This window comes from Symphalangus syndactylus, chromosome 3 (assembly GCF_028878055.3).
Source record: "Symphalangus syndactylus isolate Jambi chromosome 3, NHGRI_mSymSyn1-v2.1_pri, whole genome shotgun sequence".
NCBI classification, from domain to species: domain Eukaryota; kingdom Metazoa; phylum Chordata; class Mammalia; order Primates; family Hylobatidae; genus Symphalangus; species Symphalangus syndactylus.
Window position 1 is genome coordinate 101,810,439 of NC_072425.2, and position 20,620 is coordinate 101,831,058.

General features: G+C 42.1%; 1 protein-coding gene across 19 annotated transcripts in view; it reads left to right on the forward strand.

Annotated features, from left to right (window-relative positions):
• ICA1 (islet cell autoantigen 1) overlaps positions 1-20,620 on the forward strand; it is a 150,464-nt gene that overhangs the window by 119,503 nt on the left and 10,341 nt on the right. For 13 of the 19 annotated variants that reach the window (XR_008656686.2, XM_063637080.1, XM_063637082.1 and 10 more), the window contains 5 exons: positions 445-542; positions 2,590-2,642; positions 5,361-5,423; positions 5,527-5,568; positions 15,831-16,100. Coding sequence is in view for 17 of the 19 variants with exons in the window: in XM_063637080.1 (XP_063493150.1) it covers positions 445-542; positions 2,590-2,642; positions 5,361-5,423; positions 5,527-5,568; positions 15,831-16,100 (526 nt within the window). In the remaining 2 variants the exon portion in view is untranslated. Of the gene's footprint in view, positions 1-444; positions 585-2,341; positions 2,429-2,589; positions 2,643-5,360; positions 5,425-5,526; positions 5,569-15,830; positions 16,101-20,620 lie in introns of those variants that run through there. The other 6 variants (XM_055272594.2, XM_055272595.1, XM_055272597.1 and 3 more) reach the window with 4 other exon arrangements.

Genomic DNA, 20,620 nt, shown 5'->3' on the forward strand with positions numbered 1-20,620 from the left:
AATTTAAAATAAATAAAATTGTCTCATCTCTGGTGGAGGTGGGAGGAACTTCTACTTTGTCAGTGTGTGGGCTGCAACAGAACAGAATGTTTATCTTAACTGCATGTTGAAGTTGAAAAATAAAGTTAGCAATAGCCAAAAGGCCACGTTTGAATAACTTATCACAAAATGGAAAACAAATCTAGTGGCAAATCAGCTCTGCTATATATGCTAGTATTTCTTGGATGTGTCTGAGAACATTGTTGCTTCACCATATAAAATTTTATTTCTTCCAGCTGATTGGTTCAAGGTCATCTCCCAATACCTGTAATTCAAAGTTTGGTTGCTGGGACCAATGGCAGTTGAATTTTTTAATTTGATAACCTTTCTTTTCTTTTTTTGTCTCTATTTCTTCTTTTTTTTTTTTTTTTTTTTTTTTTCATTTTTCTATGGCTCGTGATCAAGAGCTTACAAGACCCTATGAAAAAATTCGTTGAGAAAGAAGAGAAGAAGAAAATCACCCAGCAGCAAAGTACAGATGCAGCCGTGCAGGAGCCGAGTCAGTAAGTCACAGGTTCCTTCCCTCTGCATCTTTCTTCCCACAGGTGAGAGTTACGTGGTTCTCGCTGACCGAACCTGGCTGGGCCTCAGACGCAGACTCATTGTCTTACTTCCTCACTTCTCAGAGTAGATGTATTAGCACCCCAGCCAAACCCCTGTAACACATGTTCCTGCTAGGTCGTGATTCACGTATCCCAGTAAGAGATCGGTTTCCAGGGGACTTACAAGGGCACACTTGTGAGTAGCTGACTGGACGAGACAGGGCAAATGTCCCCAGCACTCCCTGGCTCTCTGCCTGTGGCCTGAGCCCCAGCTTTGCACTTTCTTTGGTTTCTGGACCCTATCTGGTCTTTTGTCAACACTAGATGCTCTTCTAGATAGGAAATCCCCTGGCTTTTCTCTCACTGAGGGAGCTTACCTATGAAATTGCCCTGGGACACAAGCATACTAAGGCATCATCATATGAAAGTGCTGGATTTTGGCACTGTGTTTTCTACGATGCAGAATGTCTGTTTTCTTCTCTGCGAAACAGAACAGCTTCAAGTACAGGAAATGACTGCTCCATCTCCATTTCATGCCCCTTTACAAAGAAGGTGCCTCTTGTCATTTTAAATACTGAGATGAACTTTTCAACATATGTGGTGCATGGTTCGCATTCTCATACAGTGAGAAGGAGGTTTAAATGTGAATCTATATCGTTTTCTATGGAGATATAATAGCTTGCAGGAATGCAGTTAATCTTTGAACTGGCCGACCTAGGAAAACAAAATGGATGGCCTTGCTTCTATTCTCTACTCCTTTTCCACACACAAAAATATTTAGATGACAGTTTTATGGTAAGACAGGCTTATACTTTCAGATGTATTTTTTGTCCCACAGGAAAAGTTGCTGCCAATATTAGCCTTTTTAAATTTTAAAGAATATATGTACTAGATAAATTTTTTGATGCAGAATGAAGACAAGTTCTTACTGAAGGACAGACTGTAGAATGTGATCTGAATCTAGTAAAACTGGCTATTTTATGGTGAACCAGTTTAACCCATTCCTGGTGATGGTAATATTGCTAGCTATCATTTTAGTGAGCACCTACTATGAACCAGGTACAATGCTAGGTGTTTTGTTTATGTTAATTCCGTCTCATGACAACCTTCAGTGACGTCAAGGCTGGGATTTTCCTCGTCGTGTAAAAGATGGAAGGAAGGTTCCGGAAGGTTAAGGGGCTGCCCATATACTCTCTTGTAGTAAGAGGTGAGGCCTGGAGTGGGTCCCTGCACCTTCTCTTCACCATATAAGTTCATACAATCAAAATAAAGCATTCACCGATTCATTTGATTGGAAGGGGATTACCTGGGATTTTCTTGATTTGTTTTAATTAATTCAGATTTCTCAAATACTTCAGTACTTCCTTTTTAAAAGCTCACAAAGTATAACCCAGTAACTATTTAAAATGACAGTGAACATTGAACGTGAATTTTGTTTAGAAATAGCAGGTGAAGATGCATCACGGTGCTAGGAGGAAGGTTCGGAGGCACCAAGTGAATCTCAAGGGCAGTGATGTGTCTTTGTGTTTAAAGAAGTGGTGAGAGTTGAGTAGGAGATGGTCAGCCTGGATTTGTGAGTAGTCCTGCCAGCAGCCTCTGTAGCCGAGCTAACCTCTGGAGGTGTCCTCTCCTATAACGCTAGGAATCAGAAGAAATCGATTCTGATTGATTTTTTACAGTTTTTTTACTATCAATTTTTACTATTTTTTAAGGTGGTAACTGTATGCGTCTATCTTATTTATATCTAACTGCCCATCTAGATATTTACAGAATATTTGTCTTGCGAGGAAAGCAAATTCAGATATTAAGATGCTACAGAAAGGGACAGAAGGCCAGCAAATTGGCATGTAAATGACTATATGCTGACCCTTCTTTGTGTGTGTGTGTGTGTGTGTGTGTGGTGTATGTGTTTGTGTTAAAAGTAAAGTAATATTGTACTGAAAGTCTGGCTGTATCATAAATATAACATTGGTAGAACTTGATGACTAAACCTCTTTTTTATTTTAAGATTAATTTCATTAGAGGAAGAAAACCAGCGCAAGGAATCCTCTAGTTTTAAGAGTAAGTTCTGATTTTTATTTAGAATTGCTTCTGAAATATTACTTAATGCTCAACAGCTAAGGCATTTTCCTTTTTGACAAACTCCTCCTAGGCCTTTCTTCTTTTTCAACTGAGAAAAGGCTAATTTGCTCCTGTAGACTCAGTTATAAATGTTCAGATATCCACGATGTCAACCCTACAACATTACTGAGAGAGGCTGTGTATTGTGAACCAGAAAATCACATCACAGTCACGTCAGCAGCAGCTCTTCAGAGGGGCAGCCACGATGGGAACTGGCAAATCGCTGTTTCTTCTCACAGATTATAAGATTTCTGCTGTGACCCTGACCAGTTCTAGTTTTAATAAGATGAGGCTATGACCTCAGGAGAGGTAGATTTGCAGTATGTGTGGGGTGGGTGGATGTTTGCCGATGCTGGAAACAGATAGGAGCTGCTCCCTCTGCCCTGCCAGCTGATGCCTCAGCCTGCCAGTGCCAGGCAACCCCCGATCCCTCAGGTGAACTGAACCTGATGTGTTAGGAGAAGGGGTCAGAGCGTTGGGAGATGGCACAGTGTGCTGTGCAGGCTCATCAGCTATTTCTGTCTCCTGCCGTTACTGCCAGTGTTTTCATTGGTCCTTCACCTCACAAAGGGACACAGGGTTTGATAGATTGTGGTAGAGTTAATGTGATGCAGTACCAAGCACTTCACTGGCACTCAAGCTCCTCAGAGATGTGGGGGAATGTTTTACAGGTGTTATGAAGAGAACTAAAATTACCCAAACACTGTGTTTACCTTGTCCCCCCTGGGGACATACGCACCTCTTCCTGCTTCACCCTCTGGTGTGGTACCTTTCTGGAAGATAGGAGGAGGCAAAGGAGATTCTAGAACTTCCCCTCTGCTCCATTCTTCTCCTTCACCCTCTATCTTCCTTTTTAACTTTCTACCGACTTGCTTCTCCTCCTATTTGCTTTTCTCCTATCTGCCTTTCAACAACAACAACAACAACAAAAGACTCACTTTTTTGCCTCTAATGCTTGCTTCATGTCATCCATTCACACATGTACACCTTCACATACAAGTACTCATGCACTTGTTCATTTGTTCAACAGATGTTTATTGAGCCGCCTCTGTGCCAGGCATGGCGCTGGGCTCTGGGCATACAGTGGTGCACCAGACATAGTCAGTCCCTTCCAGGGTCAGGCTGACAGTCAAAAGGGCAAGCAGTTGGTAATCTAATCATTACACAAGTAATCCAGCAGCTCCAGCTTTGGTGGGAGCTCCAATGGAGAGGTGCAGGGCTTTGGGCACATGTGATGGAGAGGACACAACTTTTTGAGGAGATCGGGGAACTGGCTAAGCCAAGTGCTATGGCAAGACTTGTCAAAGCAGAAGAAACAGCCTGGGCAAAGGTTATGGGCACGGGAGGAACTGGAGAAAGTCAGAAAAACCATGCTCCGGAGCATGAGGGGGAGCAAGTGGCATGAGGAGAAAGGGAACAGCTGGGCCTGCTCTTCTTGGCCACAGAAGAGCTGTCTATATGGATCCAAGCCCTCCAGCCTCAGTGTACCCACAGCACGAAGCACTAATGTTGTCACAGTCAAGGTAATTGGATAGGAAAACATGGGTTCTGTGGGAAAGTATAAACTGCAGTTTATTATATTTGTATGCAAGTTATAAATCTATATAAATTATATATTCATACAATATGTGACAATGCAGGGGAATCAAATTTTCTCTCGTTCCTTGTGCAGTATAATTGCTTGTGGTATTTGCATATTTTGAGATTGTAAATGTCGATCATCTTGTTTTATATATGCACAGAATAAAATCCATTATAATGAAGTATCATATTTCTTTTATTCTGTGACTTGCAAAAAGGCTAATGAACATATGAGCAAATCAAGTTTTAAGGCTGTTCTATTACAAACACACACACAGACACACTTTATTGTTTAGAATAGTTTTTGGTTCACAGCAAAATTAGGCTCAAAGTACAGAGATTTCCTATATATTCCTTTCCCCAACATATACATAGCCTTTCCCACTGTTAACATCCTACACCAGGTGGTATGTTTGTTATAGTCAATAAACCTACATTGACATCATTATCACCCAAAGTCCATAGTTTACATTAGCATTCACTCTTGGTGTTATACATTTTGTGGGTATTACAAATGTATAATGATATGTGTCTACCATTACAGGACCATACAAAATAGTTTCACTGCCCTGAAACCCCTGTCCTCCACTATTCAGCCCTCCCTCCCCTCAAACCCTTGGCAAATGCTGTTCTTCTTACTGTCCTCATAGTTTTATCTTTTCCAAAATGTCATGTAATTGGAATCATACAATGTGTAGCCTTTTCAGATTGACTTCTTTCACTTAGTAATCTACCTTTTCATTTTAGCCAGGCCCATATGGCTAAAGTTCATTAGCATCATCAAGTAATAGTCAATTACTTAAGCCACACACTTGTCTATGGAAGGAGAACTGTTAGATTAATATCATATGATTTTCAGGTTATCTGCCAAACAAAGCAAAGATTCAGGGCTGTTAATTCAGCATTCTCTGAGAGCTAATAGGAGTCCAGTGTAATCCGAGGACCCTTGCTTCTGCCTGAGTTTGTGGATCCCATTTCTTCCTGAAGCCGTGCATTTTTTACCTTACACTGCAATAGCGTGTGAACATGCACACCCTTTCGAGTTGTTGGTAACCAGTTGCACATGTTATATTACAGCTGAAGATGGAAGAAGTATTTTATCTGCCTTAGACAAAAGCTCTACACATACTGCATGCTCAGGTAATCTAGATTAAGGAAAACTACTCGATTTTAATTATTTGACTCAAACTCCTCACAAAATGAAACTGACTCATAATTTTGTTTTCTTTCCTCTTCTCTAAAGGACCCATAGATGAACTATTAGACATGAAACCTGAGGAAGGTGGTAAGATTTATGTGTTTCTTTGGGATTATGATTTGTTTGATTTTTTAAGTTACTCTTTTACATGTAAGAGTGTAATCTTAATCTTTTTAATAGCTTTGCATTCTAAAGGAAAGTTTTTTGGGTGACAGTCTTTATAAATGACCTTAAATATGCCCAAGCACAAAATAGTATGTGTAGACCTATCATCATTAGTATAATGAATTTCATAATGTTCAGACTACTACAGCTAAAAGTTATGTCATGGGTCACATGCTATAGTAGAAAAAACATGGCTTTCAGAATCAGACACGTGGATTTAAAGACTGGTTTTACCATAAATGGCCTGTATTTTAAGTGATTTGCTTCATACTTAAACTTTCTAAGCCTCAGTTATTCTCATTTGTAAAATGGAAACAATAGCAACAGCCTTGGTGGGTTATTGTCAGAATTGGAGATCATGTGTAAGGGGTACTTGATGGCCTCTAACACAGGGTTATGTCAAATGATCATGAGTTGAGATAGTAGGACTGGTAATGTTTTGTGGGTGATTTACTGTACTAAGTCTCTACTGACCCTTAGGTAGATGCAGAGGGAGAGTTTGCTTAGTTAAGTCCCACACCTGAATTTACCAAACCTAAAATCACTTACAAAATAACCTCCCAAAAGAGAATCCAGAACCATGGATTTGAGTGAGAATGTAGAATGTTAAGTAATCCTAAGACATTGAGCGGGTTCAGCCTAATTATAGCCTTAGCTCTCCATCTGACCAAGGGTTTCCTTTTAATGACGTACCAAGGGTCCAAAATACCCCTGAAATTTAGAGCCAAACTCCAGAGCATCCCATGCCCTGGTGGTTGGCATGCAGCCTGCCCTGGCTTTACAGATTTCTCACAGGACTACAGATTGGCCGAGGTTATCCTGCAGGCCCCAGTCAACCAGGACAGACAACTCAGTTCAGTCTGGGCTTGATGTTGATTTAATTTACAGAGTGTGCAAGGAAGAGAGTCTCTGGAATACAGAGGACATTGGTTAAAGTTTTTTCAAAAGTAGAAAGGCACCGCACCTCTAGCATTAAGTTTTCAGGGTTTAGGGATATAACCTTGAGGACAGATATTTGCTTTCCCTGTTGATAGGTAGCATGACAGGTAGCATACTATGCTTATGACAGGTAGCATACTATGCAGTACTGTGTGAATGCCCATGAATATTTTATCAAAATGACTAATCATTTATAAATATTGAAATCATACCAGGTAGTGGAAGTAATAAGCAGTTAATGTAGATTGCCATACTTGGTGTCCATTTTTGTAAAACATTTTCCTCTTTGGCTTAAGAACAGATTATTTTGATAGAATAAAGGTGTCTTTTACAAATTATTTTTTGGAGGAGATATTTTATTCTTACCAAAATCAGGTAAAGACAATAATAGAACAAGCCTAGGTACCCACCACCCAGTTTCAACAAGTCTTACCAGTAAATAAATGTATTTATAATCCTTCACGTGCTTTAGCTTACTTTGATAAGAAGGCTGTTATTCCTTTCATTCCCAGCATCTTGTTTATATAATTTGCTCTTTGCTTTTATTATCACCTTCTTTAATTTTATTGTTTTAGTGTTTGAATTTGACTAGATAGTACATTCACATTGGGACAAAAGCCGACTTATAATAAAAAAATAAACGGTAAAAGAATCCTCACTCTTATTCCTCTTCCTTAACCCCCTCCCTATTCTAATACTTCCATCCCCCAGTGTATCTTAGTGTTTTTTTACCCAGACACAGCAAATATGAGTCTGTATTTTGTTTCCCTCTTTCTTAAAAAAAAAAAAAAAGGTTCTTGGCTTTAGAATTTAATTTTTTTTAACTTGGCAGTAAAGGTACAACTCTAAGCCAGTAGTCATGCATTTTTTCACAGAATTAAATCAGAAATGCCACTGCCTGCAATAGATGCTTACTTTTATAAACTTCCTCAAAAGCATGTGCCAAGATACGTTGGAATGAGATTGACACTTGTCTACTTATTTAAAACAACTTTCGTATCTCATTGGTTTATAGTTAATGATCTTTGTTAGTTTTGTAGACTAGCAGTCCATACCGCTTTTTTTGAGCACTCTATGTAATTCTAAAGATAGAGATATTAATGTGCTGGTCCCTTAAAACGTGTAGTTGTTTTCAGGCAGAAATATATTGGTTTGCACATTGTCTCAGTTAAAGGCAATGTCACATAATTTCTCTTTTCTCTTTCTCACTGCCAACCTACACAGCCCTTCTTCAGGCATGAGCAGTGCTGCCCCACCGTCTGCCTCCACTTCTATGTTGTCAACCCATAGGGTAGCGTTGGCTTAAATATTAACGTGGTCAGTAGAATAAAAATATTCCCTCAGTGCACAGAGAACTTGTGGTGACTGAAGAAAAGAACACTCATTAATTTGTTGACTTCAAAATGTGTGCCCTTTGGAAAACTGCCGGAAGGCCCAAATCCTGAATTAAAATGCTGATTACAATATGCACGACATTAAACAGTCAAGAAATAAAAAGAGCTTAATCCAGGGATGGCTGACTTTATAGGACTTGGGGGCGATAAGCTCTAGCACCATGCTGCTTGGGGGCCGGTTCACTCCCAGTGGTAATTCCACTAGACAAGTAATGGCTAAGCCGTGGTACAATGCTATCAAAAAGCAGACCGCTCGTGACAACAGCAGCGATTCTCAAAGAGCCATTGCCCAGAAAATCACCCCCATTCAGTGTCATAATGACACTGGCTTTCTCCTACTAAATAGCTAATGTAATGGAAAACCAATATTTGACCACAGTTTATAAAACTGTTTTAAGTAAAAAAGTTAGTAACATTTTGAGACACGTGAAAAGTGGCTGTCAAATTGCCTTATGACCACATGTGGCAATCTGACCTCAATTCATTAATTATAACATGGAGAAATCTTTGTGTTTCCCAAAATTGGGCCAAGAAAAATGAATAGCAGATACCTGAACAAAAAAGTGGTGTTACAAAGCAGAAGACAGTTCAATGAATTCAACTCACCTAAGTCTCATAAGTTGGCCTTACCCAAAAGATCCCTCTCTAGGACAAGACTGAGCCAATTGAAATAATTTTAATTGTCTATATTCTAAATAAAATGTTTATCTCCTGCTACTTTCTTGGTTACTACTTCTAGACTTGTGATTCTAAATTGTGGTCACATGTCAGAATAATAACTCATTCAATAGCTACCATAGGTGTGGGTGAAAACTTTTAGCCCACAGCAATCATACATGTTTACCTCTGAGTTCCTCCTGAGTCACTCAGAACTGTCTCCTGCAGTTGTCCATAGATTACTGACTAGGGATCTGACTGCTTCCTCACATATGAAGTGGCAAGTACTAAAAAGCACCTTCTCTTTTCTCATAAACTTTCCCTCCTCTCTGTCTTCCTCAGCATCCTGGGATGTACTGCTGGCTTTGGTACATTTTTTTTTAACCAAATACTGTTCTTAGCCGATCACCCTGTAGCCTGTAGTACTCTCTATAGATTTACCCTTATAAAGATTTCTATAAAGATTCTGGCCAGGCGCGGTGGCTCACACCTGTAATCCCAGCAATTTGGGAGGCCAAGATGGGCGGATCACTTGAGGTTAAGAGTTTCAGACCAGCCTTGTCAACATAATGAAATGCTGTCTCTACTAAAAATCCAAAAATTAGCTGGGCGTGGTGATGGGCATCTGTAATCCCAGCTACTCTGGAGGCTGAGACAGGAGAATCGCTTGAACCCGGGAGGCAGAGGTTGCAGTGAACCAAGATTGCACCACTGCACTCCAGCCTGGGCAACAGAGTGACATTGTCTCCAAAAAAAAAAAAAATTTCTATAAAGAGTCTATAAATGTTTATCCCTGACCTAGGTTTTATGTTTTTGAGTAAGATTACTTGTCTGCTAACATCTGCTGCTGAAATGGAGTAGCAAGCTTGGGGATCATGAACAAGAATTTTTTTTTAGTGCCTACTCAGGGTCCAATACTGTTGGTTTGTTGTTTGTTGTTTTGTTTTGTTTTTCAGAGAATAGGAGTAGTTTTTCCCTATCTGTTCTTACTATAATCTATCTCATTTTTCATCAGAGCAAAGTTCTTAGAAGCAGTGTTCTTGAGTTCCAAACAAGTACAGTTTGTTATAGAATATGTTTTTCTTGTTAGCCATTTTTGTAAGGTGTTTTCCTCCCTATCTTCCCCCTACTCTCTTTGGGCGATGTGAGGATAGTGTTGGTGTTTGGGGTTTTTCATCTGTACTGCAAGCGTGTGGCCTTTACGATTAGTCATAATGTCCAGAGTGGGGACGAGGGAGAAAACCAAAGAGATGGAGTCTTCCTGTTTCACACGCAGATGAAGGTAAATTAAGTGACATTTATCTGCCAGCTTTCCTGTGCTCTCGTTTTCGGTCTATGTAGTTACGTTTCCTTCCATCTTCTGTGTTCTAATTTATGCTGAGGTCATGAAACTCAGCATGAGTTCAAAAATACCACCTGAGCGAGCTGTCACCAATTTCCCACACTGTGTCTGAACTTAAAAGAGCTTCCTCTCTATGTGAGTTTTCACACAGATATTGCTCATTGGTTCAGGATCAGTTCTCCTAGGGAATGTTCTCCCAGGGGCATAGGGTTTTTATTTTTGAAAACTTGGGCAGTACAGGGCAAACATGCTGAGTGGATCTGTCATCTCAGCCTTTCTGCCACGGTGCCTGCATGATGCCTGGCTGCCAGTGGAGCCATCTGACCTTAGAAACCCTCAACACTTTACAGAAGCTTAAATATTAATTTATACATGAGATCCTTAATAGGTTCTGAAGTAAAAGCAGAGTGCTGCAGTAAGAAAACACCTTGACTTGTGAGTCGGGGTCCCTAGCAAGATTGTCTGTAACTAATAAATTTTGTGTCATTGGGTAGGTTATTTAACCTGGGTGTCTTTTTCCTTATCTGTAAAGTGAGTTAGAGGAGATGATCTCTAAGATTCCTATTGGTTGCAAAAAAAAAAAAAAGAAAAGAAAAGAAAAAGTATGATTTTTCTCACTGGGATGAATCATCAGGTGCCCAGAATATGTTTGAGCAATGGCAAGTAGAGAAGTTTTGCCAAATTGAATGAAGGCTTTCCAATTGGCTGTGTTGATGGGTAACTGAAAGGGCTGCATTCGTGCTTGACTGTAGAGGTCCTGAATACCACTAGACAGAGTGCTGGTTTACCCAGTAGTCAGGGAGCCATTGAAGGCCTTTGAGTAAGTGAGTGATCTCACAGCCGGCCTAACTTTGCTTTCTGTTGCTTATAACAGAATACCAGCAACTGGATAATTTATAAAGAAAAGGGCTCATGCCTGTAATCCTAGCACTTTGGGAGATCAAGGCAGGAGGATCACTTGAGACCAAGAGGACAACAAAGTAAAACCTTATCTCTACAAAAGTTTTAAAAGTTAGCCAGGCATGGTGTCATGTGCCTGTAGTCCCAGCTACTCGGGAGGCACTCCAGCCTGGAGTGCTATGGTTGCACCACTGCACTCCAGCCTGAATGACAGAGTGAGACTCTGTAAAGAAAAGAAAGAAATGGAATTTATTTCTGAGTTATAGGGGCTAAAAAGTCCAATTCCGAGGGGACACATCTGGTGAGGGCCTTTTTGCTGGTGGTTACTCTGCTGAGTCCCAAGGCGGCTTAGGGCATCACATCGTGATGGGGCCGAGTGTGCTCCCTCAGGTCTCTCTTCCTCTTCTTATAAAAGCCACCAGTCCCACTCCCATGATAATCCATTAATTCATTAATCCATTAATGGGTTAACCCATTTGTGAGGGCAGAGCCCTCATGACCCAATCACCTCTTAAAGGCCCCACCTCTCAATGCTGCCACACTAGGGATTAAATATCAGCATGAATTTTGGAGGGGACAGATATGCAAACCATAACACAGACTAAGCAAAGATACACAGTAAGAGGGTTCCTCTATTGAGCACCAGCAGCTTCTCCAATGGGCAAACCCAGAAGGGCTCCCAGACAGGAATTTGTCATTGGAGTTCCAGAAAGAACTTGGAATTGGAGGTAGAGATTGGAGAACCTTCTGAGGTGACATTGGAACCCTAAGAATAGAAAAGATCTTCTATAGAGAATGTAGGGAAGGTATGATGGTTTGGGATGAAACCTTAAGGGCAGCCAGAGTAGGAGGAGGCAGTGGAGAAGGTACTGTCAGGGAGATGGGAGGTCATCCAAGAGAGCCGCCTCATGGGGACTCCCAGGAGATGGCAGCATTTCCAGGCTGGGCAGTGGTACAAATGATGCTGTAAGGTAAAGGCCTGGGAAAAGAGCATCAGAATGGGCCATGAGGATCTCACTGCTGACCTTCAAGAGAGCTACTTCAGTATAGGGTGGGAGCAGGAACTTAATTACAGGCAGCTTAGAAAAGAGTAGAGACAGAGTATGTGGTTGTGGAAGGAGGAAGAAACCAGAACAGTAACTTGAAAGTGTGTGGGGGGGGCAGAGAGCAACATCAAGTGAAGGCTCATTATTGTTGAGATAGGCACACATCTCCTGTGGCTAGGGGAAGGAAACATTGGAATATGAAAGACTAAAGATGCTGGATCTGAATAATGGTGGGAACAGAGCAGACTTCAGGAAGGAGGGGAGGGCACAGAGAGAGCTTATCTTAGAAAGGAGAGGCAATGCCTGCAAGGTCACACGGATTTGGAGACAGATGAGGATGTGAGTATGTCATGTCTGTTGGCTCTTATTTTTGCAGCAGTGTCTGTAGTTGGCTTATCTGATAAGACAGTAAACATGGAGACTTGGGAGCCTGCAAGAGAGTGAAGGGAACTTGGAGTAGCATCTGTGGGTTTGGCACCTGAGAGATCCTCAACCCTTGTTCATCCTTTAAGACAAAAGCAGGATTGGGGCACCATAACCCAGAAGCAATCCACGTCTGCATGGGTGGAAGCCCTGACTCCAGTTGGGAGTTTCTTTTTTTTTTTTTTTTTTTTTTTTCTTTTTTTATTTTTTTTTTATTTTTTTTTTTTTTTTTATTATACTTTAGGGTTTTAGGGTACATGTGCACAATGTGCAGGTTTGTTACATATGTTTCTTACTAGAGTTTCTCCCAAAGAGTTTATCACATCTCTGCATGTGTCTCCATTTTCTCTCAGTTGAGTTGAATTTTTTTCAAAGAAAATGATAGCATGATTCTCAAGAGCCAACTGACTATAGAGTTATTTCTCAAGTCTCAACTTGTCTGGTTACAGACCTGAACCTGTCCTTTTCTACTTGTAATTAGATTTTTCTTACGTGTTATGTGTAATAATTTTAAGCATCTTAATTATCAGTGCAATAATTGGGAGGTTTTTGAGTTTTATGGTTCAAGTCAGTGCCAGTTTCATTGCTTTTAACTAAGTAGTAAGTTCTCTTAAAAGAGAAAATGTGCACTGTGCAGCCTGTTAACTGTTGAATAACCAGGAAGCCAAATAAAAGGCTAAATTCAATGGTAGGCCGCAGTGTAGGCAAAATCTGTATTTAGAACTGGCTGTAGGCAATATCCTCACCAAGGGTCCTTTTCTCTTTTCTGTCACTAAAAAGTTTGAGTTGAATAGGATATGGTATTAGTAAAAAGTTTTCTGGTTGCAAGTGATAGAAAAACCCTATTTGAAGTAGTTTAGGTTTAAATTTTTAAAAGCAAAAAAGAATGTATTGATCCATGTAATGGGGACACTCAATTGTGGATTGGCTTCAAGCAAGGCTGGATCCAGGGGCTTATAGACAGTGTTGTCAGGATTCTCTCTCCACTTCTTGAGGCTGTTTCCCTCTATGTGTTGACTTCATTATCACTGGAAGCCTGAAATTCGCATCTTTAGAGCTTGGAATCCCAAGAAAGAGAGGCCCTCTTCCATTAAGTTTCTATATACCAAATTCTGGGAGGTGTCTGGCATGTGTCCACCCCTGAGCCAATCACCATGGCCTGGGGGATGGAGGACTCTGGTCAGCCTCGTCAGTCATTCACTGGGGTGGAGGGTAAGGAGTCATTTTTAGAGGCATCTCACCAGGATCACATGGAGAAGGCATTTTCCCAAAGGGAAAACTGAAGAAGCAGAGGGAAGGGATGCTGAGTTAGCAAAAGCCACCAAAGTCCATTATAAACACCATAGCACAAAACCTAAACAATAAAAACAAAGATGGAGCTATTACAGTCTGTGGTTATTTTTAGAAGGCTGACAGTTTATTATTTGTTGTTGCTAATGTTAATGATGATCTTCCCTGGACAGACATCTATACTAAAGTAGTGAAGCCTCCCTGAGGGTTTGACTTAGTGGAGGGCTGTATAAAGCGACTGTAGAAGGAACATACGTCATTTCCAAGGTGGATTTGAAATTATCTGCTCCTCCAGGGTCTACACATTGACTTGACTTGGTTTCAATAAAATAGGTTTGGTTCAGTAATTATCTGGTTTCAGTCAGGGCAAAAAGTAAACTATAAGAAAGGGTTTGGGCATTCCAGTCCTACCTGAAAGTAGGAAGTATAGAGTTTTGTAATGTTAATAATCCTTAAAAGGGTAATGCTGAGGAGGGGAGCATGCATAGATACAGGTGTTGACAGACACATCCTGAGCTGCGAAGGTTGCTCTCCTTTCCTTCAGCTCCTGCCTTCATCCACAGAGGTGGGCCACCTGCCTGACCTTACAGTCCTGCCTCGCCCACCATGTGCAGGCTCAAGTGGTTCCTGAACTACCCTGTTAATATCACACTGTCTCAGAAGCCTGTTTAAAATGCCATTTTCCCCTTCTTCTCACCCACAACACCTACAGGCTATGTCTTAGTGAGAATTTCTGTGATAACACAGACAATAAGAATGCTTACATTAGACAGTTGTCCGACAAAAATGATGTTTTGCCACTATTTTTAAACCACAGGGACATGAGAGTGACTAGATTCTTCCCCTCCCTGATTTATAGCCTGTCTGCTCAGCACATCAGAAATCCCCTTCATCTTTAGATCTTTATGTAAAGTGTGATTGAAAATAGATCCAGTAAAGCCAACAAAGAGAACTTTAAAAAAAAAAAAAGCCTTTACTTACTAATTATCTTATATATTTGAAGAAAACCTGGTCATCTCATTTAATATGACCGTATCAGAATTGCAGCATGTCTCAGAAAAAAAACATAAATCCTAATTTTTTTCTCCTCTTTGTGAATTAGCAGCAAAAATGTTTATAGTTTCCAAGTGGCAATTAGATACCACCACAAAGCCACAGTTGATAACACCATCAGTCTTTGGTTCTCAAAATATGTAATAAACCTAGTGAAAGGACTTGGTGTAAGATTTCTGATAGTAATGCTACTTGTATTCAATATTCAGTATTCTGCCAATGTTCGTAATGTAAGGATGGCTGCCTTCTTTAAAGCCTTCCTTCTGGAAAGGCAGTTAGGTTTAAGGTGTATTTATTTTGGTCTTCCTGACAACACCGAGGTGGCCGTTATTAACATGATAACCTTGTGGATGAGCAAAGAGAGGCTCAAGGGGGTCTAAGGGTTTTACTGAAGTCACATAGCAGGGAAGGGGTGGACCTGAGGCTTCCCCTCTGATCCGGTGCTCACTTCAACGCCCCTAGAACTGTGTCTCTAGCCTGTGAAACTCCCTGACCCACAGCCTCTTTCCCTTTTATTTTATTGCTGCAAAAGGTACTTAGGCAAACCAGACCCACTTTTCCTTTGCTTCATGCAATGGAGTTTCAGCAAAGTGGGAAGGAAGTAAGGATGCCTCTCTTGGGCATTGTTGAGCTTCTGGACATCCTGCCCTTCCCTGTCGTGCCCTGGGCCAGGCGTGGTGAAAGTTCTCTCCCTATCCTGGGTGGCAGGACAGGCTGCCACATGGCGTGTTGCTGTTCCAGCCCAGGCAATGTGTATTGAGGGCTTGCGTGGGAAGATTTGGGAAGCTATGCAAACAAGGAACTAAGATCTCCAACATGTTTTCAATCTTGGCTTTGTTTCATATCTGAGAAATGTTTTGGTAAATTTGTTTTTATATTAAAGAAAAACCAAGACCCTGGAGTCTGATGCCCAGAAACTGAACTTGCTTTGGAGGACAGGGGACAAGGGAACATGGGATTAGAAATTTAATTCTATAAACTCTTAAGAGAGGCTATAATAATAGGATGAACTTATATTTTGATGACTTTTTTCTTAAATCTAGCCATCACCCAGTCTCCCCATTCGCAGCCCCCACAGCATTGATTCCTGAGGGCTTGAGCCCTCCGTGGTGATGTTTTGTTCTCTGTTACTTCAATCAGCCTGCCTGGGACCAGTGGCAGGGACCCCGGAACCTGAAGGTGCTGACAAAGATGACCTGCTGCTGTTGAGTGAGATCTTCAATGCTTCCTCCCTGGAAGAGGGCGAGTTCAGCAAAGAGTGGGCCGCTGTGTTTGGGGACGGCCAAGTGAAGGAGCCAGTGCCCACTATGGCCCTGGGAGAGCCAGACCCCAAGCCCCAGACAGGCTCAGGTTTCCTTCCTTCGCAGCTTTTAGACCAAAATATGAAAGACTTACAGGCCTCGCTACAAGGTAGGTATGGTAGGGATTAAAATGGGGCTTTTGTTTGTTCATTCTTTTTATTTTCAATCCAAAGGCATATTTCTTCCTTCTTTGTCTTTTTTAATGTTTTCTCTATTTTTATTGACTTTTTAACTGGAGACTCAGAATCACATTCCAACTTGATGTTTCAGGGTTTAAAATACATCCCTTTTCATAATTCTCCCCTGTGTTAACATGAAAGGTTAGATGAGTGGTTCTAAATCATATTGTCATCCTTTGATTTTAGACTTCTTGTGGCATACTTGAGAGGATCAAACTGCTTTCATGGTCAAGGCCCCGTTGACTTGGCCACTCCGCCCTGAGTTCACCACGTTCCCATAAGCATGCCCTCTTCCTGGGTGCTGACTGACATTGCACGGGGGCTTCTTCACTCTTTTTGCACACTAAGTTTTATCTTGCATTTCTGCTCCCTTTCTGTCCTGATCCACTTCTCCCCTGAGGACCCCGCACTAGCTCCACTCTTCTGGTTCTGCCTGAAACACGGGGCCAAACATTACCTCCTCAGCCACAGAAAAAATAGAGTTTCCCCACTGATCAGAAGTGGTTTCTCAGGACAGGCACAGTGGCTCACGCCTGTAATCCCAGCACTTTGGGAGGCTGAGGTGAGAGGATCACTTGAGATCAGGAGTTTGAGACCAGCCTGGCCAACAATGGTGGAAACCTGTCTCTACTAAAAATACAAAAAAAAAAAAAAAAAAAAAGAAAGAAACTTAGGTAGGCATGATGGCACATGCCTGTAATCCCAAATCCCAGGAGGCTAAGGCAGGAGAATCGCTTGAACCTAGGAGGCAAAGTTGCAGTGAGCCAAGATCGTGCTACTGCACTCCAGCCTGGGCAACAGAGTGAGACTCTGTCTGAAAAAAAAAAAAAAAATGCTGGAGGGGTTGTCAACATCAGTAAGGGTTCAAGGTACACCAACCAAGTGCTGGCTGAGAATTGCTAGCACTGGAACACATTGGTTGACAGTGCAAAGCCTGAAACTCATGTTGAAATTTAAATTTTTGAGTTTCTAAACACACAGGCTTCTGAAAGGAAACCATTTTTTAGTATTTCAACACTTTTTCCTTCTTTCATGTGACTTTAATTGTAAAACAGGAATCACTTAAGAAATTATCAAACTGTTTTGGTTTTTCTATGAATTTAGGCTGTCTCCCTAATAAACAACATGTTTATCTGGCACTTAAAGCTGAGAACAAAACGGTAAAGCTGGAACGATTAAGTAATTATGGGCTATTAAAACCTCAGGTCTTTGGAGATGAGATCATGGACACAAGAGTTGGTGGGCAAGACCAAAAAAAGTCTTTTGTTTTTTTTAATGAAATACATGACTCCTTTTATCTTCCTTTGGGAGTCTTGTTTCATAGCCACTTCATTTATTTGCAGTAATGGAGGTAGAGATAGCAGGGATAAATGAAATCCAAAAATGTTTCTCCACCCTGAGTTTCACCCCAGGTTTCACCACCTCATTCACGGGAGCTGCAAATGAGTAAGGCTGCCAACTGACTAGAGTTTCATCCCCACCCACCTGTGGTGGAGGTGCTAATAAGCCCTGAGAGAGTCGAGGCAGAGCCCAGATCCTCAAGTGATATCTTAGGGCTGCTGAGGACTCCCCAGCTGTGTTGCAGAATGAACCCCACTCAGATCCTCAGCTTTGGAAACACAAGAGCCCCTACTACCCACAGGGAATGGTTGAAACTGTGTTGCTGCTTAGCCAGGGTGGCTGAGTGTCAGTCATTGTAAGAGCCCATGCACACACATCAGCAGACAGCCAAGAAGTCAGAGCTCCACGCCCACTTCCTGAGCAGGCAAAGTGAGAGAAGTTCATCTCAGTGCCCATGGTGGGGCTGCCACACTATGCCTGAGAGCTATGACAAGGGCAGCGGCCATGGGGAATTGCACTTCAGCCTTGCCCCATATACATGGGAAAGGCACCAAACCACACTGAGGTCTAAGCAGGGAGGTGTTCTGAGAGGGAGAGAGAAACACAAGCTCATGCTACGGAAAGAGAAACAGGAACTGCAAACGGAGGCCATTTGTTACTCAGGCCAACAAAATCTCATTTGAGGTTGCCATCCTACTAGCACTTTAGCAAGTCTCTCATTCATTCAACAAATATTTACTGGGTCCCACTGTGTGCCAGGCGCTGGGAATTCAGCTGAGGACAAAACAGACAAGGCTGTCTGCTGTCCTGGAACTCACATTGTGACAGGATGCAGACAGGCAGTGAATAATAAGCATAATAATAAGCAAATCGCATAGTAGGCTAGAAAGTGATCAATGTTAGGGAGAAAAGGAAAAAGTGGAGCCTGGGGATAATGGAGTGTTGGGGCTGCCAGGGTAGTAGGTCAGCCTGCAGAGCTCAGTAGGTTCTTACTGGGAAGATGAGATCTGAGCAGAGACTTGCAGGAGGTGAGAATGAACCATGTGGAGCTCTGGGCAAAGGCAACAACCTGTGCCAATGCCCTAAGGTGAGGACGTGCCTGGCACAGTGAAGGGTCTTCAGGAAGGACACTTGGCTGGAGCCGACTAAGCAAGGGGGAGGGATGCTCAGAGGATGCAAAGGCAGAGGCCAGGCCACACAGGGACTCATAGCTGTTGGAAGAACTTAGACCTTTTTTCAGCCCAAGTAAAATCGGGAGCCATCACAGGATCTTGAGCCAAAGAGAAACATGATCTGATTTCCTATTTAAAAGGGTCATTCTGTCTGCTAGAAGTTTTATTTCCTCTGCTGGGATTCTATCAAGGTCAGTGTTAAAGGAGTTACCATCCGGTCATGATGGCTCACGCCTGTAATCCCAGCACTTTAGGAGGCCGAGGTGGGCAGGTGGCTTGAGGTCAGGAGTTTGAGACCAGCCTGGTCAACATGGTGAAACCCTGTCTCTACTAAAAATACAAAAATTAGCTGGGTGTGGTGGTGTGCACCTGTGGGTCCAGCTACTCGGGAGGCTGAGGCAGGAGAATCATTTGAACCCAGGAGGCAGAGGTTTCAGTGAGCTGAGATCACGCCACTACACTCCAGTCCGGGTGACAGAGTGAGTGAGACTCTGTCTCTAAAAAAAAAAAAAAAAAAATGTTGAGTTAACTTGTAACTACTGTACTATTTCTTTTGCATGCAAACAGCTGCCAGTTGAATACCTACAGAATTGAAATGATAGGAGGAAAAAAAGCCAAACCTAAGTGGTTGAAACAAGCAGCCCATTCAGTTTCTGCCACACTTACAGATTCCCAGCAGGTGCTCCCAGTTCAGGGATCCTTCAACATGTGTATGTTACAAATGAAGGATGAACATTATGCTTCCATGACTGATCATGTCAAATTCTGCCTTCTGTGCTTCTATTAGGACCCTCAATCCCCTCAAAAAAGAGGAAAGGATGAATGTTAACTTGAGATTTTTTTTCACTGCATCCATGGCCTAGAAAATCTACCTATACTCGGCCGGGCGCAGTGGCTCATGCCTGTAATCCCAGCACTTTGGGAGGCTGAGGTGGGCAGATCATGAGGTCAAGAGATCGAGACCATGCTGGCCAAAATGGTGAAACCCTGTCTCTACTAAAAATACAAAAATTAGCTGGGCATGGTGGTGCATGCCTGTAGTCCCAGCTACTCGGGAGGCTGAGGCAGGAGAATCACTTGAACCCGAGAACCAGAGTGAGCAAAGATTGTGCCACTGCACTCCAGCCTGGGCAATAGAAGGAGACTCTGTCTATTAAAAAAAAAAATCTACCTATACACACGAATAGTTATATATAATAGTTTAACGATTACTATTAAACATTGGCCACCCTATATTGAAACTGCCTCCCCTGATCAACCAGATGATCTCAAAGACCAATTTCAATAAACCACTTAAGTGACTAAGCAGTCAAACTAAACACAGAGTAGAAAATCTCACTGGGTTGGCCAGGTACTGTGGCTCACACCGGTAATCCTAGCACTTTGGAAGGCTGAGGCAGGAGGATTGCTTGAGGCCAGAAGTTTGAGACCAGCCTGGGCAATATAGTGAGTCGCCATCTCTACAAAAAAAAAAAAAAAAATTTCTTTTTAAGTAGCTGAGCATGCTGGCGCATGCCTGTAGTCCTAGCTACTTGGGGGACTGAGGTGAGAGGATTGCTTGAGCCTGGAAGGTGGAGGTTGCAGTGAGCTGTGATCATGCCACTGCACTCTGGCCTGGGCAACACAGTGAGACCCTGTATCAAAAAAGTAAAACGAGTGTTTGGCACACTGGCTCAGTGACGCACTGGGGAGGAGTTCAGAGCCTGGGTTTTATATTGCAATTCCCCCGCCCCTCCTCACTCTGAAGCTGGTGGTCAGGCCCCTTCAGTTCTCTGGGCCTTTACCTCTTACCTGTAAAATAAGGTCATGGACTTAGCTTCTTTTCCCTGTGTTATCTTCTTATCCCTCGGTTAGTTCCCACTGCAGAGATGCTGAGGTCTAAAATTGTATGATTCAGTGAATCTACAATTTGTAGATGGTAAAATAACAGCCAGCAC